Source organism: Penicillium griseofulvum (assembly GCF_001561935.1).
Source record: "Penicillium griseofulvum strain PG3 chromosome Unknown contig_80, whole genome shotgun sequence".
NCBI classification, from domain to species: Eukaryota; Fungi; Ascomycota; class Eurotiomycetes; order Eurotiales; family Aspergillaceae; genus Penicillium; species Penicillium griseofulvum.
The window spans coordinates 2,047,974-2,073,567 of NW_024467471.1; the positions used below are offsets into that span (position 1 = coordinate 2,047,974).

General features: G+C 46.6%; 13 protein-coding genes across 13 annotated transcripts; 5 read left to right on the forward strand and 8 right to left on the reverse strand.

Moving 5' to 3' along the window:
• Nucleotides 1–15: 15 nt before the first annotated feature.
• Nucleotides 16–2,336, reverse strand: PGRI_017750 (fungal specific transcription factor domain-containing protein; the record flags this gene model as incomplete). Its single annotated transcript, XM_040789488.1, has 5 exons — nt 16–468; nt 543–1,435; nt 1,488–1,606; nt 2,059–2,212; nt 2,279–2,336. 5 exons carry the CDS (start codon nt 2,334–2,336, stop codon nt 16–18), a joined length of 1,677 nt encoding a protein of 558 aa, XP_040646441.1.
• A 1,227-nt stretch (nt 2,337–3,563) lies between these two features.
• PGRI_017760 (cytochrome c oxidase subunit 7) lies at nt 3,564–4,196 on the reverse strand (the record flags this gene model as incomplete). The annotated part of the gene is made up of 5 exons (XM_040789489.1): nt 3,564–3,584; nt 3,674–3,705; nt 3,767–3,827; nt 3,909–3,987; nt 4,165–4,196. The coding sequence occupies 5 exons, from the start codon at nt 4,194–4,196 to the stop codon at nt 3,564–3,566; spliced, it is 225 nt and encodes a 74-aa protein (XP_040646442.1).
• A 295-nt stretch (nt 4,197–4,491) lies between these two features.
• Nucleotides 4,492–8,578, forward strand: PGRI_017770 (uncharacterized protein; the record flags this gene model as incomplete). Its single annotated transcript, XM_040789490.1, has 4 exons — nt 4,492–6,985; nt 7,330–7,522; nt 7,577–7,752; nt 7,809–8,578. 4 exons carry the CDS (start codon nt 4,492–4,494, stop codon nt 8,576–8,578), a joined length of 3,633 nt encoding a protein of 1,210 aa, XP_040646443.1.
• Nucleotides 8,579–8,830: 252 nt separating this feature from the next.
• Nucleotides 8,831–9,468, reverse strand: PGRI_017780 (thiamine-binding protein; the record flags this gene model as incomplete). Its single annotated transcript, XM_040789491.1, has 4 exons — nt 8,831–8,897; nt 8,945–9,047; nt 9,261–9,366; nt 9,415–9,468. The coding sequence occupies 4 exons, from the start codon at nt 9,466–9,468 to the stop codon at nt 8,831–8,833; spliced, it is 330 nt and encodes a 109-aa protein (XP_040646444.1).
• An 849-nt stretch (nt 9,469–10,317) lies between these two features.
• Nucleotides 10,318–11,433, forward strand: PGRI_017790 (inositol-pentakisphosphate 2-kinase; the record flags this gene model as incomplete). The annotated part of the gene is made up of 2 exons (XM_040789492.1): nt 10,318–11,154; nt 11,227–11,433. 2 exons carry the CDS (start codon nt 10,318–10,320, stop codon nt 11,431–11,433), a joined length of 1,044 nt encoding a protein of 347 aa, XP_040646445.1.
• Nucleotides 11,434–12,526: 1,093 nt separating this feature from the next.
• PGRI_017800 (uncharacterized protein) lies at nt 12,527–12,811 on the reverse strand (the record flags this gene model as incomplete). The annotated part of the gene is made up of 1 exon (XM_040789493.1): nt 12,527–12,811. The coding sequence occupies one exon, from the start codon at nt 12,809–12,811 to the stop codon at nt 12,527–12,529; it is 285 nt and encodes a 94-aa protein (XP_040646446.1).
• Nucleotides 12,812–13,632: 821 nt separating this feature from the next.
• Nucleotides 13,633–14,290, forward strand: PGRI_017810 (nucleotide triphosphate diphosphatase NUDT15; the record flags this gene model as incomplete). The annotated part of the gene is made up of 3 exons (XM_040789494.1): nt 13,633–13,720; nt 13,789–13,991; nt 14,126–14,290. 3 exons carry the CDS (start codon nt 13,633–13,635, stop codon nt 14,288–14,290), a joined length of 456 nt encoding a protein of 151 aa, XP_040646447.1.
• Nucleotides 14,291–14,976: 686 nt separating this feature from the next.
• Nucleotides 14,977–15,639, reverse strand: PGRI_017820 (Short-chain dehydrogenase/reductase SDR; the record flags this gene model as incomplete). Its single annotated transcript, XM_040789495.1, has 1 exon — nt 14,977–15,639. The coding sequence occupies one exon, from the start codon at nt 15,637–15,639 to the stop codon at nt 14,977–14,979; it is 663 nt and encodes a 220-aa protein (XP_040646448.1).
• A 735-nt stretch (nt 15,640–16,374) lies between these two features.
• Nucleotides 16,375–17,125, reverse strand: PGRI_017830 (uncharacterized protein; the record flags this gene model as incomplete). The annotated part of the gene is made up of 2 exons (XM_040789496.1): nt 16,375–16,425; nt 16,478–17,125. 2 exons carry the CDS (start codon nt 17,123–17,125, stop codon nt 16,375–16,377), a joined length of 699 nt encoding a protein of 232 aa, XP_040646449.1.
• Nucleotides 17,126–18,588: 1,463 nt separating this feature from the next.
• On the reverse strand, nt 18,589–19,845 carry PGRI_017840 (Major facilitator superfamily domain, general substrate transporter; the record flags this gene model as incomplete). Its single annotated transcript, XM_040789497.1, has 1 exon — nt 18,589–19,845. The coding sequence occupies one exon, from the start codon at nt 19,843–19,845 to the stop codon at nt 18,589–18,591; it is 1,257 nt and encodes a 418-aa protein (XP_040646450.1).
• Nucleotides 19,846–20,610: 765 nt separating this feature from the next.
• PGRI_017850 (uncharacterized protein) lies at nt 20,611–21,531 on the forward strand (the record flags this gene model as incomplete). Its single annotated transcript, XM_040789498.1, has 1 exon — nt 20,611–21,531. One exon carries the CDS (start codon nt 20,611–20,613, stop codon nt 21,529–21,531), a length of 921 nt encoding a protein of 306 aa, XP_040646451.1.
• A 1,431-nt stretch (nt 21,532–22,962) lies between these two features.
• On the forward strand, nt 22,963–24,260 carry PGRI_017860 (Serine/threonine-specific protein phosphatase/bis(5-nucleosyl)-tetraphosphatase; the record flags this gene model as incomplete). The annotated part of the gene is made up of 2 exons (XM_040789499.1): nt 22,963–23,961; nt 24,009–24,260. The coding sequence occupies 2 exons, from the start codon at nt 22,963–22,965 to the stop codon at nt 24,258–24,260; spliced, it is 1,251 nt and encodes a 416-aa protein (XP_040646452.1).
• A 337-nt stretch (nt 24,261–24,597) lies between these two features.
• Nucleotides 24,598–25,421, reverse strand: PGRI_017870 (chitin deacetylase; the record flags this gene model as incomplete). Its single annotated transcript, XM_040789500.1, has 3 exons — nt 24,598–24,659; nt 24,711–25,075; nt 25,165–25,421. 3 exons carry the CDS (start codon nt 25,419–25,421, stop codon nt 24,598–24,600), a joined length of 684 nt encoding a protein of 227 aa, XP_040646453.1.
• Nucleotides 25,422–25,594: the final 173 nt, after the last annotated feature.

Consider the following 25,594-nt stretch of genomic DNA (forward strand, 5'->3'; position numbering starts at 1 on the left):
TGTAGTTGCAAGCCCTTAGAAGTTGCCAACACTTTCCCAGTTATCACCACTGCGTAGGAACTCTTGCCCCTGAGAAAAGAAATTGGCAGCAAGAATAGAGAACTCATCATTAGACAGCGTCAAATGATGCGGTGAGAGCAAAGAGTTTGCTGGATAGTTTTGATTAGGAAAGGCGGGATTTGTATCGAGTGGTTGAGACCGAGGATTTGGTGTATCTTCCCCCTGGACATTCAGCCGGAACGGCGCAGGCAAGGGTGATGTCTGCGATACTTCTGCGCCAGCAGAAGATGAACCAGCATAGAGCGAATCCCCGAATAGACGCCGAGCAGAGTCTGTATCGCTGTTGGATGAGTATTCGAGGATTTCCCAGAATCGTGATAGGTCAATTAAGAGGCTTTGGTTTTGCGCGCCTGGATCTGATTGGTAGGTTGCCGAGACTGCGTCCTCTAGCCGCTGCAATCTTTGTGCCTGCCGATATAACGGATGGATTGTTAGATTGTGGTTTTAACCCAAAAAGACTCAGACAGGGTCGATGTCCATACCAGTCGAGCCATGTGTGGCCACCTTTCTCCTATGGCTTGCACAAACTTGACACACTTGGCGAATCTTTCACGCTTATGTTCTCTGATAGTCAAGTCATCTGTGAAACTGAGTTGCAGCTCGATTGTAGCGACAACAGCGGCGCTGTAGCCTAGCAACGGATCTGATACTATGAATGCCTTCTCTTCAAAGCAATTGATGAAGTGAATGATCCAGGTTGTATGCGAGGAAATCAAGTCCGAGGTGTGCTGTAAAAAAATCTCCGGGATAGTACTCCGGAAATTCCGAAGGCTGAGCGAGAGAAGCAGTGGATGATTCAGTAAACACAGGCTGGTGTGATACAAGAATTGATTCAGAAACCACGGGCCCCAGTATTCACGATGTGTCTGTAATTCCTCGAGAGACCGTTCACTGAGGTTCGCTGGCTTGAATCGGTGAATATATGGCATGCGTGTCTCGAGATCCATTTGCAAAGCGAGAATTTTCGAGTATTCGGAATGGGGAGACCATGGTGGGACATTGCTTGGGCGTCCATGAAGTCGAACATATCGTGCTGTCCTTGCAAACACTTCGCTGAGCATTATCACATATGCAATGATTCCTTCGTCCTGGATGTCACTTCGTCGTGTTTCGAGAGTTGATGGCTCTGGGGAGAGGAAGTGTGCTGGTCGTGCCGGGCTTCGGGGATATGGAGGGCCTCCGGCTTGAGGTATGTCCGGGATCGGGAAGTCGCCGCCATGTAGTCGTTTGAGAAGACATATACTCCAGAAGCAGCGTCTGCGTTCTTCGCGGACTATGATGCTGGTTGCTGAACGTGACTCCTGTCCAAGATTGGCACATTGTGCAAGGTTCATTGCTAAGCTGCTGTGGATGCTGGAACGATGCGTGTTGCCATCTGGTGGATACTATTAGCCCAAATCCAGGGATTGAAAACCATGGGCCCGTACTTGTGAAGTCAACCAAGCTCAAAATACAGAGACATTGAAGCGTCGAAAGCTCCACTGGCCCTTCTGAGACCCTTTTCATAACGAGGCCCCGGGCAACCTCGGCATATCCATTAACCACACTAGTTAAATCAGCCCTGTTATGGTGGGCATATGAGAAGCGAAAGGCAAGTGCCAATATAGCAAAAAGAAGCTCGGCCTCGCGTGTTTGTAGACTGGAGAGAAAGCTATCCCTGTGGAAAAGAGGCAGAGGCTGAGAATCACAGTATAGCAAATATACTTCCGCAATGGAAATGATCTCTTCCCACGGCGGTAGAGTAACAGATGAGCTTGGCATTGATAATGTCGCAGACGGAATATGAGATTCCGTGGGTATTTGTGGCTCACTCCTCGAGCTGCAGCATGTTTCTAAGAGTAAGTAACTGTGTAAACAGGGATCCTGTATGTTCTTACCCCAGTACATTCAGAACCTCTCCCACTTTGCTCTCAAGGCTTCGCAATCTATCTTCCTATGATGGAATCAGTATTTGGACAAAATCCAGTGGAGTTTGCTCTCATGGAAAAGAACACTCACCAGAACATGAGATGTTCGGGGTTCTGAATCATTGAGCCTTGGACTCGACTCTGGAGGTGGCCGACGTCTTTCATCGGCGTATAAACATTGTTGCCGTAGCCTGGCACACAAAGAACAGACAGGCTGCTCTCCGGGGCATTTGGCTTTCTTACGCCTGTAAAATTGGTTACCGGTCATATTTTTCAAACAATTCAATGGGTGTGGTACCTGCAAGGCTCACAGGCCTGACGAACCCGCTTGGCGGGTCTCTCCGAATAGGTGAAGCTTTCGTCTTCCATTGTTATATTCGCAATATTCAATATCAGGACGAGTGGCTCTCAATGAGGACGATCATCCTAGGAGCATGTATCGGGTATTTTAGGACCCCAATTCACATAGTATATCGATATATAGATATTTTCAGCGCATGTCCACACTTCAATGGATATACGGATCTGAACAAGCAAAGCCGTTGTGTATTACCTGAAGACAGAAGTAACTGAACTTCCAAGGTTGGCTAGTGCTGTGAAACAGCTGAGTAATCAAGTGCCGACCTGCCCATAGCCCGCTGCGATGCCCACCGTCATGCCCACCGTCGTCGGCATGTTCACGTCTGCCTCTAACCATATCTACTATGACCTTTTCTTGCTGCTGGTTGCACATATTTCCTGTATAGAGCTTAATGACCTTGTATGGTCCGAATCACGTGGTTTTAACAATGTCTGTCAAAATATATATTTTACTCATTACACAACCTCTATGACCTGTTTCTCACAAGCACGCAATTTCCAAAAAATTGTTTTAACATGCTCTATATATTCAACCGAAGGCACACACTTGAAGCTGAAAATATGCACTTTCCCAAGACGGTGTTGATTGCGATGATGAATAATTGAGACATTCCAAGAGAGTTCCTAAAGCTTGCCACAGAAGTATCAAACAATCGGATGTAGGCACTATGTAAGTGGCTATGACAAAGGTAAAGTAGGCGTACAACGTTCTATACAAGAAGATTGTCGGTTTCCTATGTATGTCTGTCTAACCTTGGAATAGCCCGGGGAAGTCATGCGTCATCCATTTTGACCTTCCAAGGTTCATCGGATAAGATGCCTGATCTCCCCACTGCCACACATGTAGTGTATTTAATGCGTAGACAGTATTGTCACCGCCGATTGGATGCTTGTCATATCCAATAAGAGCTAAAATAACCAGGCCTCGGCTTGTTTCGGGTCGTAGCACAACTACCTCTATTCTACGAAAGAAAGTACACACCCAACTTGGGGCGGAGCGTACGAACGAGTACTCCTGTGAAACCAGGGAAGCGATATATGGCAGCATCTCTTGGATTGGCGCATGAATTGATCATATGTACAGGTCCAAATCTGCGTGGCTGCCAACCCATCTAACCCCCTTCCTGGAGTAGAAATACACCCATACAAAAAACAACTGATGCCGCAGCTTGAATAACCAACGGAACTGAAAATGGCACCATTTATCTCTGTAGACTAAGTCCTGGGACCTATAATTTAGATCCAAGTCTTGTGGCCCTGTAAAGAAGTCAGCATGTGAACGTATTGAACCGGTTACCTGTGCTTCTCGTCGGGGCATGAGATGCAGCGGGTTGGGTGAAACTGACGAGAACCATGCGGCACATGGCGTAGGTGGTAGCTATGATCAATTAGTTTGGTATGCTCGACCGGATCTTGTATTGGAAGATGGGCCCACTCACCAGCACCGAGGCCGTAGACCGAGATGAGGTAGGGGTACATGATGTAACCGGAGCGGGAGGTCTGCAAGACAATTCCAATGTTAGTTTCAGATTATTTAAAGCTCAATTGAAGGCATATGTGCCCCTTCCGGCATGTACTGACCTTCCACCATTGGCGCTTGCCATCGTGGTTCTGGAAGAGACGCTGGTAGTAGGGCACACGGTTCTCACGGAACACGAAGCTAAACAGAGCCAGTCAGTCAGTATAAATTGCAATAGTATGGCGGGATAGCAGGTCCCCGCAGCCATATCAATCGCAATTGGACCCTGAAGGTCGCGGGAGGAAATTCGATGGTCGCACTCTCAAGATAGGGTTTGTGCGCGGGGGTTTTATGCAGCGATTCGAAGGGAGGACGTACCCAGCCATGCGGGAGCTAGTAGCGCGGAACATTTTCGCGGTTGGAAGCGAGGAAGGAGCGGGGATGTTGGGTACGACGTGGGCAAGATGGGGATGTGAAGTTGGTCCGGAATGAGCTGGATATCGTGTCACGTGCCGAACATCACCTGATCGAATCAGACGTTGTATCTGGTCATCATCCCAAAAGGGAAAAGCGCCAGAAAAGTACCCAGCCGCGTATCAACTTTTGACTACTCGCCAGCGAAGATTTTGGATTGACGTCGGGTGCTTGAAGAAGGATGTTTGACGTCGAGAATTTGCTTTCCCGACCTTATTTTCTTAACCACTCATGCGCCCGGCGCTTCTGCGACTGTTGAAGAGGCCGTCTGCCGTCTCGATCCTTGACACACTCACATCAACACCGGTCGGAATTGAGCAATTGGAGTCCAGATACAGGTGTCTACGATGTCATTCGCGAACCGCCAAACAAGAACCACTCGAAGCATCCGAAAATAACCCGACCCGGCCTCAGCTTGAAAATCCATGCCGAGGGAAACGGCCATTTAGCTTTCCCATCTACGACATTGAGGCCTCGAACGAACCAAATTCTCCTGAGCCCACGCCTGTGGTGGATAATAAAAAGCACGATAGTACGATACAATGCCCTACCAAACTTTTGTCTCTCCGACCGGACAAGCTTGACTTCGAATCGGATGTTGGACACCTCAACAATATTGGAACGCGATTAGTGGACCACCCGGAGCATCGAAATAATTTCGATCTGTGGGAGGAGCTTCTTCGATACCGTCAGCGTCACTATGGAGACAATGGCACACTAGACATATGGGAAGGGTTAAGGGTCCGGGTGGACGGTGTATGGCTCCCCGTTGCAGGAGAGCAAGCGGACTTCTTTTGGCAGAGCTTTGTGGACATGGGATTGAGGCGAGAGCTTTTTCTTAAAGAGGTTCTTGACTATGCTGTTATTATACAGGAGCAACAAGGCAACCGATGGCCGCAGCTGTATGAGCGCGTGGTGGGTGGACTTCTTGAGCAAGGCTTAACGAAACGTGCGGTCGAATGGCACAAGAAGCTTCAAAACTCCCATTTAGCCAGCGCAGATGACGTGTTGAAAATCCTTCCCTCAGCGATCCGTTCTTCGTCTCTTCCGGCTGGCACGGAATTTGCGACTGTGGCTGATCTCGAGCGGTCCTCCTTGTCGCCAGGATTGCAGGCATTCCAAGCCATATGCTCCACCACTCCCGACCATAATCTTTATGGCCCTGTCATTGCAATGCTCATACAGCAAGGCCACGGAGAGGCGGCGATCTCGATGCATCATTTCCTTGCTCGACGTCAAGATCACCCACAGAGTCCCGACGAGATACAACCGTTGCTGGAATATGTTGAGAAATTTGGGCTACGTAAGGAGTTCAATCGGCTCCGTGGCTATGTCAAAAAGCGGTTCGACACCGAAGGTTTGATTGATCAACCTGGCCCAATACATACAGCCCCAAAATCTGAGGAGAAGGGGTCGCAAGATGAAAAACCCTTCAAAGATGACATTGGCGCGAAGCTGTTTGCGACTCGTGCTCTCAATTTTGATATGATCGTTGGTGGGTTGAAGATGCTCGGTGTATCAGAGATCGGCCACAGGACGTTGCGCGAACTAGCTACGAGAGCTCAAGGCAACCAAGATCTTCTGGACAAGCTTAAGATACTTAAGCAGTCCGGAATTTCTATAGGAAACACTGTCTTCTCACGCTTAGTTCAAAAACTTGCAGCCCAAAACCGCGACATCCTTCTCTCCGACTTCCTTCGCAGCGATCAGCATCCTGACATTCTCGAAGACAAGCGTATGCAGGAGTCAATGCTGGTATCTTACTACATGGCACGGGATTGGCGATTGTACAACATGACTCTAGCGGTGTTGACGGAATTATACCCGGGGGCACCAGACCTCTACGACATCCATTTTCGAAAGCATATCGCGGCCTGGGAATTGAGTGCGGCGTCCAAAGTCGCCGACGAGCTAGCCCTTCGTGGCCGGACTTTAGGCGAAGATAGTGTGGATTTTATGGCCGAGCAGGTCCTCACCCCTCGGCGAATGAATCATCGCCCACCGCCGGGTCAACGTCTGTCTGCCGTCGACGAAGTGATCTTCATCTTCAAGATTTTAAAGCGCGTGGTTCCTGCGGGAGGGTATGTCAGTGCTGCATTTTGGATTGAGATGCTCAAACGTCTCGGCATGGCAGATGCATGGGCGGACTGGGATAAACTTCGAGACTGCTGTCAGTGGCTGGTCCGCCAATATGCCGACAGCCCTAAGCAGAAGCCTTGGACGAATTTTCCATCTCCCAATTTATCTCTTGATCCCACTAAGCAGGCTAACGGTTGCGATCGGCGGATGCTCGATTTGGTCTTTAACCCGCAAATGCAAGCCGCCATCGTCTCCTGGGGTTTCACGTTCCGAGTACTGGACACTACAGCCTCGAAATTCGGTATTGCCCCACCTAACTCCAAAACGGACAAAAAGCTCATTCCGTGGGTACGGGGCTTGATTCTACTTCGAGAGTTGGAGCAATCCGGTCTTCGTCTTGACAAACGATTGATCTCACAGGCAGTCCGCCACCGGCTGGCTATGCTCTATAGCCACCATGTGCTGTCAGCACGGCGCATGAACCGCATGCTGCGGCGGCGGAACCCATATTCTTTGCAGCAAGTGTTGAATGATGTGTTCCAGGCCTGGGGCGATCCATCTCTCTTTGATGGGATGGAACAAAATTTGGAGCAGCTGGTGAATCCGCCACGGGCGAGCAGAACGAAGCGACGCGCCCCAGGCATTCGTTTGTCACTTAAAGGACTATGATGTCTACATGTATATTAGTAAAAATAATTGATCATAATACCCATATAGAATCAGAGTACACGTAAGCTTTGAAACGATCGCCAAGGATCAATAAAAGTTCATATAAATCATATGCCTAAAAAGACTGGGCTATGTTACAGGTAAATGGCCCAATGGCAGTGCAGTTGTCGATCCACCGATCTAAGAATAGTTGAGAGGGCAACGCGGCCTTGTAAACATTCTATTTCTATCTCCTTTAATTTTTTTTATTTAACTTATACAACAATCATATATAATTCCTACAGACTATATTGTTACATTTCATACATCATTTGTGTACAGTTATGCGAGTATTCAACTTCCTGGCATTGTTGCCCATGGTCCTTGCGAACCCTTTGATTCAGAAGCGTACGACAGCATGCAACAACTCTCCTGATCTATGCTCTAAGTCCTATGGAGAAATCACACATCTCGGTGCCCATGATAGTCCATTTGTACGCGATTCCAGTACTGGTAACTCGATAGCCGCCAATCAGTATGTTTACCTCCAAATTCCCAATCACATGGCAGGCTAACCCCGATTCTCCAGGTACTACGACACTCCAACGCAACTATCAGCCGGTGTTCGATTAGTAACAGCCCAAGTCCACAAGAGCAACTCACAATGGCGTCTATGTCATTCTACCTGCGACCTGCTCGATGCGGGATTGCTGAGCGACTGGCTGAAGAAGATTAAGACCTGGCTGGATGATAATCCAAACGAGGGTGAGTTTAGTTTTCGCGATGCATGAAGAGAAGAACTAACAGTCCGTTCAAATTAGTGGTCACAATCCTCCTAGTCAACTCTGACGACGCCACAGCCTCCGATCTCAACACAGAATTCACAACAGCCAACATCACCGACTACGCCTACAAGCCAACCTCTCCAGGCACCGCCCCAACCACATGGCCAACCCTACAAACCATGATCGACGATGGCAAGCGACTTGTCGTGTTTGTGGCTTCGCTAGAGATCAGCGCCAGTTACCCCTACCTAATGGATGAATGGAGCTACATCTGGGAGAATCCATACGACGTAAGCTCCGCGTCAAACTTCTCATGTTTGCCAGACCGACCGTCGGCATACAAAGGCAACAGCGCGTCGGCACTAGCGGCCAATCTTCTTCCGCTCATGAACCACTTCCTGTACTCGAGCAACCTCGCAATCATAGACGTGGAGTACCCAAACGCCAGCTATGTGGGGACGACGAACGGTCCGTCCGGTGGAACGGGCAACCTGGGTACTTCGGCGACAGAATGTAAGAAGGCGTGGAATGGGCGACAACCGACCTATATCATGGTGGATTTCTTCAACCGCGGTCCAGCCATTGATACCGTCGATAGCTTGAATAATGTCACTAATCCCGTTGGCCGCAAATCTGTCTCAACTTCGGCAGATTCGACTAGCGATGCCTCGTCGACAAGTAATGTGTTCAAGGCGCTGGTTGACCTGGCGGAGTCGGCTAGGTCCGGAACCCCGGTGTCTATGGGGAACTGGATTTGGACTGGTGGGAACTGGGGAAATCTGCTTGGTGGGGGGATTTCCTTCTGAGCTGAGTAGTTTTCGGTCTTGTTTTGTCTTTTAATCTTTTGGGAGCGTATTTACTTTCCTTGAATACCTTGGGTCATGCGGTATGGGACTGGCCCTGAGCGGTGCATATTGGCTGCATTCAAGGATAAGGCGTTTTGGTTTAGAATTAGGATCATCGATAAGGGTAGCAGGTTTCAGCATTTTCCCCAAGGGCTATATGATATAGTTTTCTACGAATGGAATGATTTAAAAGTCAATTAACTGTTGAATTTTCTAGTCTTTTCCCAGTATCTTATGCACCTTGGTCACCTTGTCCTCAAAGGACTGCACTTTATCAGTCCTGGAGATAATTAGCATTAAGAAATTGATTATTCGAAGAGAACCCACCTTGACCCAACACGAATATCAGTATGGATCCGAACAATGCCCTTCTGGTGAAGAATGGTATGGGCCTGTCCGATAACCTGATGAACCTGGTCCCAAGATCCCTCTACAAAAGCAATAGTCAGTAAATATAGAAATAATGTAACATAGCCCTGTCAGCTCTCAGCTCTCCTCTTTTCCCATTGATTTCAATTTCAACCGCAGAAACAGAACAGCCCATGGAGATAAGAGGAGCAAGTGGGATACAAATCGGACCGGAGCCGCAGAAGGGGTAATAATAAAATACTATAATACTACAAGACATGTATTCTATACGTACCGACGGTAGTGCCTGCGGAATGCATGGAATACTTCAAGCCGCATGTTTCAATCAGCCGCTGGATGTCAGCGACTTCGTTGGCAACGGAGGGCGAAGAGGTGCCAATCTGGGGGTTGTTAGCTCGGATGATTGGAACAGAGGCATTTCGACTTACAGGGACCAGACAAAAGTCGGCGACACAGTGGGCGGGGGTTGGGATGGAAGACATGGTGAGATATAGTGAAATGGAAAAGGGAGGAGATTAATAGAGAGAGAAATATATAAAATCAGAGAGATGAGGTGAGGATGTGGTCAGTGTGACACACGCCATATCCGCAGGGCTGAAACTTCCTATTTGATTTATAGATCAAAAGTACATATATTAATATATTTATATATTTATATACAAAGTATACAAAGTATACTATATACTAATATTATATATATAGATTTATAGATTTACATAGGTCATTTTACTCCTTTTTACCGAACCCTCGAGCCTCCTCATTATCTCACATCTGCAGAGTGTCACTGCATCTCTACAGTTCGAGGCATATTTTTGCTGACCGCCATTGCCACAATAAATACGACTTCAACTTTCATATCTTTTTTTTTTTTTCTTTAAGAACTTGAAGTTTTTGAACTCTCCAACTTATGATCGACTCAAGGGGGGTACGCCACTTAGGTCCCCACAACTAAACCCTGATCTTTTTTTTTCGGTCCTTGGGGTTCTTTTAATGAATGCCGGGCTTCTTTGTCCGGAATCTCCGTCGAAATCTTTTTTAGTCTTCTAAAAAGACCTCTTGGATTCTTCCGCATGTTACTTTCGTTGAAACTGATTGGATATTCCTAACTTGTGAGATCCAAACTGAACTCGGTTTAGCCCCCGCACTTTGGATCGGTTTAAGCTCTCATCACTGGATGCATATGCATAACCTGGTGAAGAGGCTTGTTTCACATACATCCCCATCCTTTCGGGAATCTATTCAATACTGTGGACCTAATTCCTTTACTATCAGCCACGTCATGATCACAAATATAACTTGGAGCCCAAGCCTAATACGCATTCCTCTAACGAATGACAAAACCAAATCTACTTGAACTCCCGAGGGGAGTTCAGCTCGTCTACCTTGCCGAGGGAGGGGCAAATGTGATTTATCGATTTGTCGGAAATCCAGTCTGCAAAAAAGACCCCAAGAGGCCACTATCTCCATCTACACTCGACACAGATTGCAACCTACCATCCCGATTCAAGGGAAAATTACTCCGACTCCGCAAAGAAACCCCAGCCGACATTTCCTATAAAGAGATTGTCCGAAACTTTGACACTATCATCCGACCGTTATTCAACCCCGAAGAACTAGTTGATCAAACTCTCATCAGACTCCCAGAGGGTCTCCTCTCCAGCTGCAATGAGCAGCTCCGGACCGCCGAACTAAACGGCGCGCGTCCAAAGAAGCGCCATGGCTGCTATCTCTGCCTACACGAACCGTTCGGCCTCCTCATCACCGACATGACGACGGCCGGAGATCCTGGCGCTAGCCTCGCCGAGCTAAAACCCAAGTGGCTCAACCAATCTCCGACAGCGCCTGCGACAGCGCATAGATGTCGGACCTGCGCGTTGAGAGAGATGAAAAATCGCGAGTCGCAACTCCAAGGCTTGAAAGAGCAGCGATCGTTCTGTCCGCTAGATCTAGTATCGGAACAGTATGAGAATGTGCTGCGGGCGACGGGGTTGATCAAGGGCTGCAAGGATCGATCGCGACTGGCTCGGATCTTGTATCGCAACCCGACACTTCAGAGGCTGCAATCACTACAGAAGACTGAAAGGGATGTCGGGCTGCATGGCCCGGCCGCGCAGTCTCGAGAGATGTCGCTTGCGATGACGCTACGGGACTGCACGATGTTTATCAAGGTGAGTCATGCTGTAAACACAAGTCCTGTCTTTTGGGGAACAGTCCATATTCAAATACTAACCACTCAACAGATCCCCCATGACGAAAAGTCACCTGTTGAAATCCGCCTTGGCGACCTCGATCTGAAGACAGGCGCCGGCGGGAAAGCTGGATACTGGCGAGATCTAGAAACACGACTGATTGATCAGGGTTGGTATCGGGGAAGCAACATTAGCCAAGACTCTGGCGAGTGCGCTTTACAAAGCCAGCGACGACCCTCTCAGTCTCATTTATCATGAAACTACATCAACCTCGCTTGGAATGGCGATTCAAGTTCTTGATGCATTGCAGTCTTTTTTTTTTTTTTTTTTTTTTTGCTAATCTGAACAAAGGCAATGTGTACCTCATGTGCATTTTGCCTGCTTCTGGCCTGTATAATAATTCCTTTTGGCTTTCATGGTGTATTTTCGGGAGGGTTTGGGGCTTTGCTGTTTCACGGTTTGGATTTGGGCAAGGGCAAGGGCAATGAAGGGCAAGGGTGGATCTCTGATATTATTCTTTAATGCAATGCACGTTCGAATATGAAATATTACAACACTCATCTAGTATCGAAAGAAATTTTCAATCTCTCGCAAGCTAACACTCCTCTATAAGATAGGTATATCTTGGATTCCCCCACGACGTAGATACCAGGCCATGGATAGAATTGAACTGTAAGGTTATCTTCACCGATGTGTAGTCCTAGGGCACCTAGATAAATGGAGTGTCGTAGACAAGGTTCCATGGACAAACTCAGTAGACTGGAGTGGATGTCCTAAGGTGATTTTATGTTTTAACTGAGACCTGTATACTGTAGTTCTTGGTTCTATGCCTCACAACAGGCCGTATTCCTAGCTTTTGATCTAGGCACTTAGTCTCATTTGGTGTATAAGTACTATCAGAATGGCGCTTCCTTCTTGCTATTCTTTTCGCAAAGAACTGGATTGAAAATCAAACTCTCATAATTAAAATATTAAATAGCTCGCTATGGCTGTTACTTCACATAGAAAGCAGGAAGGTTCACATGTCCGCTCGTGGACGTGTAGACTGTTTAATGTATACACAGAATCGTTCCTTCCCTCGATGGTAACTCAAGCCTGAGGTCATTGGGTAATTGGCATTTCAGGAAGGCACGTTAACCCCGTGAGTATAATCCCCCCCTCTCTCCCTCGTGTCCTTTGTGAGAACGGTCACAGCACAATTGAAAACAGTCAAGCACAGACACAATGACACAAATAACCCCCATTTCCTCTCTCAATCATCTTCAAGATATAACCACAGAACCCCGGTACCTCAAATATCAATTTGTATACCGTATTGCCCCTAACCTCTTCATTCCATTCAAAGAAACCTTTAGAAAGGAGAACCACCAAGAACACCACCCAAAATGCCACCGTCCTTCAATCCGCCAGAGCTAGCACTATCGCTTGGCACCGGGGTAGACAAGCTTGGTGTCTGAGAAGGTGCGATTGGTGTAGCTTGCTTCTTCAGAGTCGGGATGGCTGTGCTGGATGGGCCTGGAGTTTGGCTCGATGGGCCAAGTTCGCCAAGGCCATTGATGTTGATGGCGCTGAGGGGGGATTGAGCTGCGGCGTTGCTGCTCAGAGCTGCCAAGGCGAGGAGGATGTTGAAGTGCATTTTTGGTTTGTGAGGGTTTAAGAGATTGGAGATTATGTAGAGTGATGTTGGCCGGTTGGAAGAGAAGATGAAAGATGGAGATGATGATAATTAAAGGTTTGGAATTTATATGGAAGTGGCGTGTTGGGAGATATTAGATGGGATATAAAGACGGTAGTGAGAGTAAGGAGGTGAGTGGATTTGTATAGATCACATCGCCACACGATAGAAGCGGGAACTAGATGATGATCATGATTCCTTCTATGAAGATCATTGAAAATGGGTCTCAGCTTTGATACTAGTTCTGTGGTATCATTTCTCGGGGTGGCTGTGATAGGCTGTAATGCTTGTTTTTGAGTGAAAGGATTCTTATAGTTCGATGTTGATTGTGCAGAAATTAGCTCAGATTGAAGATCGCTGGATATATCACTGGATTAAGCAAGTATTTTTCTTTTGTTCCCCTGAGCTCCTGCATATTTAAGTACAGAAACAAGCATGTTCGATGTATGTGAAGTAGATCAGGTTCGTTTCGGGTGTGATTGTGTTGGTCACACTTTAGTTGATGTGATTAGCGCTACCGTGAGGCATTCACATATTCTGTACGGAATATGTTGTAGACAATAATCGAAGTGTATTATCCATAGCAAGATATACGGTATTCTCTATAATATTATTTGGAATCTACAAAAGCAATGCAAAATAGAGCACAGGAACATAGGAGACTAGAAGAGCCAAGAGATAATATCCCCACTTCCCGATAAGCGTAGAGTCATACTTGAGTGTGCACAGGTGGGACAACTTTTCTCTTTACAACAGCCTCCACGTCACCGGTACAACATAGAATGGACCCCAAAGTCGGACTCGGCGTCTTCGTTTTCAACGATGCAGGCAAATTCGTCATCGGCAAGCGCAAGGGGAGTCTTGGCGCGGGTATGTGCATCCATATACACACTTGCAATAAGCAATTATAAACAACGCTTACAGTTTTCTGATTAAAGGTACATGGGGATTACCAGGCGGACACCTCGAGTTTGGTGAATCCTTCGAGACATGCGCGGCCCGTGAGACCCTCGAAGAAACAGGTCTAAAGATCCAGGATCTGCGGTTCCTGACTGCTACGAATTCAATCATGAAAGTAGAGAATAAGCACTACATTACCATCTTTATGAGTGGTGTCTGTGAGGGGAATGTTGATCCTCAGGTAAGTTGCTAATTGCTTTTTGTGCTTTATTTTATGCAAACTTGCTTTTTTGTGGCACCTTTGACTGCATAATCCCATATTTGTGACTCTTGATACTGCAGGAACGAGGATATGTGGCTTACTTGTTCTTGTAGATCCTTGAGCCAGAGAAATGTGAAGGGTGGGAATGGATCTCATGGGATGAGTTGCGGGCTTATGGGGAGGAGCAGATGAAGGCTGATGATGTTGGGTTTGAGGGGAGGAGATTATTTTTGCCTCTTTTGGAATTGTTTAGACAGCGCCCGGATTTTCGGGTTTAAATTTCTGCTGAGTTGAGAATTTAAAAGCTTAGAGGACTTATGAGAACTCCCACGTTGCAGCTCGTGTTATCATCTAATCCCTTGACACCTAAAATCTGGGGGCCGAAGGGAACGAACAAACTGGTAAGAAGTCGAACTGCCTAGTTGGAAAGGGGAGATTACGTGCTTGCTAGTTCGCTCTGTTCGTAGCATAGAATTCATGGAATTAACATGACACCATATTTTCGAAAATACTCTATACCACTTAGATCTGAATCATCTGATACTCGGACGCTCTGGCTAGGAGTGATCTTAGGCCTCATATTTAATTCTTTCAAATTAAGACAACCTGCATTGAGTTAAGATGCTAAATCAAGGAACACGCTGGGCATGATTTTCATCAGCAACACGCTTGATCCTTACTCGCAGGACTATACTGGAGAAGTATGATCGCATTGCCTCTTGCAGCCATAGTGGCAAAGCCCTGAGCGACCCAACCGCCGAGGCATGTCTAGGCACAATGGTTTGCCCACTTTTCCGAGTAACAATATGTTCCACCACAGCCCGTGAGACATCCTTTGGATCCAGAAGTGGTTGACGGAAATCAGATTCATATCTAGTGAAGCCGTCGATCATGGGAGTCCGAACCCAAAGGGGGTGAACGGAACTTGGGATTGTCAGTATGATTTCTTTTTCTAAGGGCTTTCCTAAACCAACCTTGTCCGCACATTCGGTGCCTTATACCAATATTTCAATTCCTGCCGAAGTCCCTCCTGGAAAGAAAGAGCGCTAGCTTTTGAACAAGCATAGTCTACCATCTCACCGATAGTAACAAAGCTCGCAACGCTCGCTACTGTAATGACATGGCCACGGTTCATACGAACCATATACGGAAGAAATTCCTTCAAGATGAGGAAATGGGAGATAATGTTGACATCGAATGTCTGACGCAATTTCTCCTCTGGCATTTCGAGAATGGTACCATGGTGGAACACAGCAGCATTGTTCACAATAACAGTCGGCTCTCCGTGTGACTTTCTCATAGCAGCGCCCGTTTCGGAAAGAGATCTGGCCGACGTTATATCTGTTTGGTAGAATGTGACATTTTCTGGAAGCTCAAAGGTCGGTCGGTTGATGTCGAGGATCACAACGCGTACTTTCTTGCGAGAAAGCTCTTTCATTATCTCTCTGCCAATGCCTCCACTTCCACCAGTCAATAGGACTAGCTCATTCTCTGGAATCCATGTCTCGCTGGTTTGGAAGTTGTTTAGAACACGCTCTGAGATCTTGTTGTGGAAGTAGTAAAGGACTAGAGAGACGATCAAAACACTCAGTGATGTGATGATTGGGGCGTTCAATACATTCAACATGATGTCAATGGAGGTTCACAAAAAGTCTGAGTAATCCTCAGGGAAAGGTGATTCAAGGAGGGGGAAAAGAAGTTGACGCTATGGTCTTCCAATTCTACAAGCTGATGCGCTGGCCAATTTGTAGTGCGGGGTTAATTATCAACTGTGATTTTGAGGTGAGACCTGAACTTTTGTCACCATGTTACCTGTGTCTATGCGATAAGGTGGCTACTACGTTGGATGTATGTGTAGCAGAAGTGTAAGTGACAGGTTACACTATTTCCGCTGCCGGAGTGATGTTTCTCCAGTACTCCTAAATAGTAAAGGATAACTACTATGTAGTTTCAGGTAGCTTGTCATTGTCACGATACCGACTATCGGGATAAACATGGTGATAGACGAAGGTTTTCAAGGCTAGGTAGCGATTACCTTTGCAGGTCCTATGTGAGAATGAGGAATCGATAGGATATTGTGGCTGATCAATAGCCATAGTACATAGAGGGTATAAGATATATAGTACTATAATAGCATGAAGATTCATGGGGTAAAAGGATTCACTCTTTTATATGTGGCACGTATGCTTTTGTTTTCACAACAAAGCAACGGAATGTGGTAGAATCATGGGGTAAAATGAAGTTGATAGAGAAAACCTGCGCCTCAGATACCTGCCAAGCCCAAAATAAGAACTGGAAACACCTTGGCATTTGCTTGACTTGCTTGACTTATGCTTAGAATAACGAAAAACAAGGAGCTCAATCAACTTGACCCAAAAACCCAGTCGGATACAATAACAGCAATAGTTGCAACCTGTACAAATGTCAGTTCATACATACCACAATGCTTAGACTCGAATACTCACCAACGAAATATCAACCCCAGGCATTATAATGACATCCATAGCAGGCCGATACCCCTGCCTTGAGCCTCTCATCAAAGCCAATTTCTCATTATGATGAATACTCTCCCGAACTTCAGCAACCTTCCTATCCCCATCAACAACATCGAAAAGCGCCAGCGCATTTCCATGCCGTTCAATATGCAAAGTGAGCATTTTCTCATCCAGGCGTTTCCCTCCAAATGCAGCAGCATTCTCAAATGAAAGATCAAAATTCCCGAAAGAAGTATTCCCCAATGTCCATCGCGGAGCGCCAGTCGCTATCGTCGCGGTGTCACATCCTGGTAAGCTGACTGACCAACTATTCGTCCATGACAATTTTCGATGCAGCTCGAAGAGCGGTAGGCCCGAATGATCTCGGAATTCGCGACATGATCGATCAGTATATTTGCGGCCAGTCACCGTAAACTGTGGCGTTCCATCTTCTTCTGTGATTTTATATGCGACGGCTGAATGGGGGCTACCAAATGGTCTGAGCACAAGGGTTGTCTTTGATCGTGCTATGTATTGGTTGCGGAAGGCGATGTCGCGATTTGGTGATCTGAGAGTCTTGCGGGGTTTGGAAGTGAATGTGTGCGATAAGCGAGCGTTGGAATAGTAGGTATAGGACATGGCTGGGCTGTTTATTCGTCGCAGGATACCCGGCCTATGATGGGTGGCTCTTTATACCTCCAGGGGTAGGTTGTATGAGTTGATCTTGCGCTACATATCCTTGTTGCGGCATTTATATCATCCAATACTTGATGATCTCACCGAGTGCTGAGCCACATGATGCCAAGGATAATACATGAAGCTATCCCCTCAGGGCTTCAGCGGGGTAAGTGAAATTATGTGCTTGTGGCTGCATTCTGTCTCTAATAGTGCATTGTGATTGATAACATGGACTCAGCCACCTTCCATACCCCTCTCGAACTGCAAATCTCGCTAATATTTAGAGAATTAAAGAACTAGTTAGTACGTTGTACGGAGTATAAACTACCGAATAGAGAACAACCTCGGGTATATTGCCCAGATGAAGAGCCCTGGAGGTGGATATATGATGAGTCATGCTCTCCCCCCTCCACGGAACATCTCCGTTCAGGCAACCGAATACATATCACATCTTCATACATACTAGTTACTCCGTAAGAGTACAACAAATATGGGAAAATTTACCGTCAAATCTCTAGACCATCTAGTCCTAACGGTCCGCAATATTCCTAAAACTGTGGCATTCTATACAACCTACCTCGGCATGCGGCATGAGATCTTTACTCCAGCTAACCAATCTATTCAGAGGTAACCCCTCTTTTTTATAAACTTATTTTAAAAGGCATTGACGATAATAGACATGCCCTCGTCTTTGGCTCTCAGAAAATAAATCTTCATCAATCAGGCAAGGAATTCGAACCCAAGGCCCAGGATGTTATGCCAGGAAGTGCCGATTTGTGCTTTTTGACCGACGAGAATGTGGAAAAGGTCTTGAAAGTATTTCAGGATGCGAGAATGGAAGTATGAACAGACTTTTCTATATGTAGATATAGACTAATCTCTATAGGTTTTGGAAGGCGCCAAGGTTGTAGAAAGAACTGGAGCCGTTGGAAAGATTCGCAGTGTATATGTGAGAGATCCTGATGGGAACCTTATCGAGTGAGCTTTTTTTTCTTTTCTCTTCGAGTACTAAGTTGACTAACCCCAGATGCAGAGTGTCGAACTATGCTTGATGAATCGATCTGCGGCCTATATTCACAGATATCTTCTTTTGTTTTTGATCCTATATCTTTCTGTGCTCCTACTATGAGGAGATTGGGACAAATTCTGTTATGCAAATCACGAACAACCCTAAAATTATATGCACAGAAAAGATTATATGTACGGAACTTGTCCTGCTTGCTGAGCCACGCAAAAGACTCAAAAATTATATTTACAATACACCCACCATGTACCAGATGAATCCCACTGTCTCGAATACCATGACGCCGCGGTAAGCCGGAAGTGTACCGGAATTAAAATCGAGGAGGCTTCGAAGGGACAGAACACAGTTCTCACGACGAACAGAGTGTCGGACCATCTTAGGGTTAGTGCAGAAAACTGAATCAGACCTTAGCCCTCATTTTCGTTCCGGTTCTCACTACACGAGCAGCCACCAGAACCACTGCGCCCAAAAGGAAGGTCAACCCGCCCCAGATCTGCGCTCCAATGTAGCCTTCGGCTCTGGCAATGAGAGCTCCACCTAGGGGGGGACCAGTCAGACAGGCAAAACTCACAACCGTAAAGCCCATGCCAATGCGGACTCCGGTTTTGCTTAGGTCGGGCGTAAGACTGGAGAGTGTCGATGGCCAGAGACCCTGCACACCATTGGAAAATATGCCATAGAGCACAGCAAAGACGTACAGCCCTGCGGTCGAATGGACGGCAGCCCAGCAAAACATCATCAAACTAGCACCAAGGGTTAGGGGGATGATGGTGTTGAGGGGTCCAAACTTGAGATCGGCCAGATAGGCAGGGATAAGGCGACCGATGATTCCTGCTCCATTGGTTACAATGATCAAATTGGTCGAGTCCGAGTAAGTCAGGCCGAGAACGCTGCGGCCAAATGCACCAATATAATAGAAGGCGAAGTATAACCCCCAGAAATTCAGAAACATGCCCAGGCAGAAAAGCACATAGGTCGGTTCTCTAAATGCTGCCCATTCAATGAGGGGACCAGCCCTGCGCGGAGGCAGTCGAGTCTGCAACAAAAGCATAGTAGGGATACTCGTCGCGAGCATGACAAATCCCAACACCCTGACAGTCCAACCGAATCCGATCGTCGGCATAAGAGCCTTTACCAAGCCGGGAAGAAGCATGCCTCCAGTCCCACTCCCAACCAGACAAAACGCCAGGGCAAACACCCTCCGTCTAGAGAAGTAGGTAGCGACCAGTCCCATCACGGGGCAGAACTGTAGGCCACTGCCAAGGCCCGTACAGACCCCTTGAGCGAGAAAGAGCTGCCAATAGCGCGTCGAGAGCGAAGTCATGAACACACCAAGGAGCTGCAGAAGGACCCCTGCATAAAAGACTGGGCGAAAGAAGCCCGCGTCTAAGGCCCGGCCGGAGAATGTCCCGACGAAAAAAATGAGGAAGACCTGGACAGATCCAACCCATGAAATAGCTGATGGTGAAACGCCAAGCATCGATTGGTAGTAGGCCTGGAACACGCCAAAGCTGGCAATATAACCCCAGGTGTTGAATACCACTAAATGTCCCATTGAGGCTTGGGTCCATGCCTTCGCTCCTCCATCGGGCGGAGGTTCAATGAGGGAAGACCGTCGGTTGTGTAAAGATTCAGGGTCTTCAGTTGTCTCTGTCATGGTGTAGGGTGCAATGCAATATGAATCATCTGATATGGGAAAATGGTGGAATTGGGGTAATTGTCTTAAAGCGGAAAATGCAACCTTGAAATGACTCAAAGCGTCACATTTAAGAAGCAATTGTGACAACCCGTTTTACCCGCTATACCCGCTATATCCACGGTTCTTTTGTATATTTACATGTACACGAACATATTTCAGTGGAGATATAAGGTCTATTCTACTATAGATTTGGGTATCTTTGGAGCTCCGTTTTACAGACCTACTAGACACCTTGACAAAATAAAATGACACTGAAATCCTTACATACATTAGTTTCAGGGCGGTTTTTGGCAAGGTCGAGAAAATTCTTTATCTCAACTCATCAGGAGCAATTCAACGGTATTCCAATGTTGACCCCTCGTGGTGTTATGGTCTTGAGTTGCTCATGTAACGCCTGAATGAGAAAAAAGGATTTTGGGGCTTAGGCATCTGATTCGGGAACAAAGGAAATGAGAAACGCAACGCTCTCTTTGACTAGCTCGGCCAATTTCTCAATCATCCTTGAATGCCTGATCTATGCGTGTTACTTTATTGGAAAGCCTTTATTCCATCTACACTAGTAAGTGAAATAATGATACCCTAATGACATCATGGCCTCGAGGTTGTGACAAGGTCCCACATCACGATCTATATAATTTCTCCCCTCTTCTCGTCTAGGTGAAAACTAAGGATACCAGAATATCGCCATACAAATATACTCGCTGCTACTCCGTTCAAGAAATCATGTCACGTGTGTATCAAAGGGAGTGCGTTGTGCCAGAAGAAGGTGCTGAGACGTTTCTCGCGCACCTTCCCTCCGGTACGCCCGTTTACTGTTACAACCGACAGTGCGCTATAGAGAGTCTCCTTCCTCCGTATTCGGTCGAAGATTCTTTCATCGTCTTGAAAAACTTTCCGGCAGAGATACTAGCCGAATACGAGGGTCATTTACTAGGTCGCTGTGACTATTCGCCATCACTTCAAATTCTCATTATAACAATGCCTGGTCAGCCACACGAAGAAGCGGCGGCTTGTTTTGAGGTTATTCTTTCAGCGCTCGCGCAAAAGATGAGCGTCAGCAGACGGATCGCGAAATGCGGAGCGACTCTTATAGATACCCCTGGGCGAAGCAAGCAGGCAGACCGATCCTGGAAGCCAACCCTCCAAGCGAGAGAATTCCCAACGGTGGCATTAGAAGTTGGCTTTTCTGAGACAACACAAAAATTAGAGAGAGACATTGCTTGGTGGATTACTGGATCAAAGGGCGAGGTACGAATGGGGATCACTGTCGATATCAAAAGAGGATCTCGCTCTATTGAAATCAAATCCTGGACTCCAGCATTCGAACCATCACTACACAATATCTATATCACAGCAGCTGGTCGCCAAGTTATCGACAGACGCATCAAAGATCCACCGCCACCTCGAATGGCTCAGAGAATTCTTATTACAAGAGGGAAAGATGGCTCTAGCCCTACGATTGTAGGAGGGCCCTTGGTTATACCATTCCACACTCTGCTATTAGATGAGCCAGCGGGAAGCGAGGGTGATTTCGTGTTCACAGCGGAAATACTGTTGCATGATTTAGCAGAACCTGTCTGGAACGCGATTTCCGATGCTGAAATGATCAAGGCCAAGAAGAGGAACAATCGTCACACTGCGTGATCAATGCAGCCTCATATGAGACTGGGCTCTCTACCCGCCTCCTTTTTTCATTTTTTATCCTGAATCATGCCCCACCGCCGGTGTTACCAGCGTCGCTACATGTAATGATCACCACGAAGTGGTTATCGATCCTTTCATTACAAAGATCTTGTGAGACTTTTCTGCAATCCATCACATCAATGATTATTGACCACTAATGGATGGCCTGAACCTTGGAAGAGCATCACTTCTTCTGTTGGCTGCTTTGTCTCCACTCATCATTATCCTATATTAGCTTGCTTTTGTTTACTCTCGGGAATTCACTGAACATTCTGGGTCAAGCGTTTTCTAAGACTACTACAACAATAGCGAGGTACTAGTTTGATATCACACAATTACAGAAACCTTTGTACCTGACCAATTAGCGAATATCCAACGTTCTCCATAAAAGTTGATATTACTCCGCTCTTCTGCAGAATGTATATCAGTGACGACATCGTGGGTCAGAGACAGATAGGGCCGCTGCCCTCTCGCGTAAACAGATGGTCCGTATAAAGTATCTGCATCAATCATCCCTGAAATCTCTAGTAAATAGTTCGAATGTGGCCAATCCCGAAAAATGCTTCGGGTTTGCCTAAATCGTCTTAAAATGGCTTTTTGAAAGATGGACCCTCGGCAATATCATTTGCTCATCTACACGGGTCTGGAGTATTCAATTGTTTCCATTCAGAATCACCTAACAGTTTCAAGATAATTGTTCTGTGATGGTTCCCGTTCCTGGGAACCAACTAGCTCAGGTACGCGATGTCCTTCCATTCTGTTAATGCTTTCATTTCGTTTTGATTTTTTGATTTGGTTTAAACAATAAAAACAAAACCAAATGGCACGCGATGATGATATTTTATCTTGACTTACCTTTCATGGTGAAATTGATACCTTATGTTTCAAGACGGGTCTCTGAGTGTGCCAGTTTTCACCTTTTGCTTTTGCAATATATCTCTTAAATGCATATGCTAATATAAGTGAAGACTCCAGTTATTCTTTCGGGAATAGTGCTTGGTTTTTGAATATTATTGTAATATTTGCGATACTCAAAGATTTAACTAGTTGGGATTAGGGCATCTGCTCCGTATACCGTGCTGCCATGCTTGACCAAGTCAGATTATGTACCCTCGACTTCGAAGAGTAGGTAGTAAACCATTAGCCATGCACCCGAGTGTCTGAGATACCCCTGCGGCCATATTATAAGTCTTAGATCTATCCACTTTGGAAGATTAGGGTAGTGTAAATCATGTATGGCTGATCTTTCTATACTGATACTTCCAAGTTATTGAGAGTGGGGCAGCACATTGGGCCGGGTAGCTTGGCACCCGATATAACAACAATCCTGACTCTCCCCTATCGCTATTCATGTGAAGCAGTCTGAAGCAAGATTCAAAGGCTGTGAATTCAATGCAACAGAGTAGCGAGGTAGACTGGGTGCCGGAAGGCCCCCTTGGTGTTGGACCGCCTGCTGGAACTTCTCAAGTCGCGGGTGAATTCATCCTGATCAAGGAGGACCAATTAAACCCCATTCTAGATTCCGTATCCAATGATACTCTGGGTATATCAGAACCTCCCAATATGGCAACGAGCGCTCTGAATTCCATCGATTTGGATGATATAATCTCTCGGCTCCTAGATATGGGGTATTCGACCAAAGTCGCCCAAACAGTGTGTCTTAATGATGCCGAGATCACCACCATCTGCGGTCTAGCTCAAGAGCTCCTCCTTTCTGAGCCAGTGCTCTTAGAGCTTCCCGCACCCTTTAAGATTGTCGGTGATATTCACGGTCAATATACCGATCTGATCCGAGTCCTTGAAACGTGCGGATTTCCGCCGGAATCGCACTATCTTTTCCTCGGTAACTATGTAGACCGAGGAAAGCAGAGCCTAGAAACTATTCTCCTACTATTATGCTATAAGCTCAAGTACCCGGAGAAGATCTTCCTTCTTCGCGGCAGCCACGAATGCGCTAGCGTTACTAGAATGGGCGGCTTCTATGACGAGTGTAAGTGGCGCTGCAGTGCTAAGATGTGGAAACTTTTGATTGGAACTTTCAATTGCCTCCCAATCGCGGCGATTGTAGCCGACAATATCTTCTGCGTTCATGGCGGGCTGTCTCCTGATCTGTTACATGTGGACAATATTCGCGGAATCGCTCGTCCTACTGATATACCCGATCATGGGCTTCTGACCGATCTCTTATGGAGTGACCCGACAGATGTGAACATGCAGGAAGACTGGGTGCCCAATGAACGCGGTGTGAGCTTTTGCTTTAGTAAAAAGGTCATTAAGAACTTTTTGGACCGACACGGTTTTGACCTGGTGTGCCGGTCCCATATGGTGGTCAAGGATGGGTATGAGTTCTCCCAGGACCGGACCTTAGTAACCATCTTCTCGGTTCCTAATGTAAGTTGGATTTTCAACATTTTCAAGCAATTGCTAACCTTCCCTAGTATTGCGGCGAGTTCGACAACTTGGGCGCTATTATGTCTATCTCGAAGGAACTCGCTTATACTTTCGACTTGATAAAGCCCTTGGGCTGGGCAGCGTTAAAGAATTATATGAAAGAGGGTCGAATAAAACGAGGCAGTATGCTAAACAGATCTGTAAGTATTGCGCGTTCTTATAACGTGTCCAGGAATCGGGTGCACTTTGCAACTTGGAATGCTGGGATCCCCATCTACCCTTCAGTTACTGACGAATGACATAGACTTGATACCTTCACAGTCATATTAAACAGGAGGAATTCGTCTTGTTTACTCAATCAGCTATGTCGTCCAGGAATATCCACTCTACACGAGTGGTAACATCCTCATGAGCGTAGTAGCCCGTTTATATGAAGATAGGCGGTCCAGGTCGATAACCTAGAGTTGCATTGGCGAGGTGTGCCTGTCTGTAAAATGGCTTTGTGAAGAATAACGTATAGGTTCAATGAAACCTAATGGTTCTATACACAGACGTCTGGTCCAAGTATGAATACTACGAAGACAAGAACAATCATCCGGGAACCAGAAAATAGAACATACCTCCCATAAACGCCATCTACCTCCCATCACGATACCAATACTCAGGCGCATCACCAAGACATTCACCAACAGTAACGGCTAAGCAAAATCCGTTAGTTTCAGCCTATAATCACTGCACGAAAAGCCTACCATTCAGCCCCCTTCTATCAATATCAGCAAGCATATTATGCACCAAAAGCTGGACCGTATGCTGATGCGAATCATGCGCCAACACAATCGTCCCACCAGAATCAACCTCCCTCGAGAACTTCTCAAAACTAATCCAGTTTGTATCAGGATTATCATTCTCATAGTCCTTCGTATCAACACTAGCCCCAATAACATGGTATCCCAGATCGGCCATGGCGTTGAGGACAACGTGGGTATGTCTGAGGAATGGGGGACGCATGTATGTCGGGAAGAAGCCTAGGACGGACAAAAAGGTATCTTCAAGAACTGTCATTTGGTGCACGATTTCTTCGTATGAAAGGGTGTCAAGAGAAAGGTGGTCCCACCTGATGATAATTTAGTTAGTGTATATTGATGCTTAGGCTGGGCTAGGCTGAGCTGGTGGAGGGACGGTGGGTGGATGGCATCAACGAACGTATGAGACCCTATCTGATGTCCTTCTGCCAATGTGCGCTCCACTACCTCGGGGAAGGCATCGATGCTTCCTTTATTATGACCATTGAGGAAGAAGGTTGCCCTTACGCCGTGTTCGGCGAGAGTATCTAACAGCTGGGATGTGTAGATGTATGGGCCATCGTCGAAAGTGAGGGCGATTGTGCCTGGAGTGTTACAGTGGGTGATTATGGCTCCCACGGGTAAGTCGGAGGAGTTGAGCTGGGTGATATTGACCATTGTATTGTTGATGCTGTTCACTGTGGGAGCGCCTTGGGATAAGGTAGTTGAAAGAAGGAATGGAATCAAGGGAGCGAAGAAATGCATTGCAATGTATGAATGAGTAGGACGGAGTCCACGGGTATATAAGGATAATTGGAATGACTGTTCATGCGGGATTGAAGTGGTGAGGT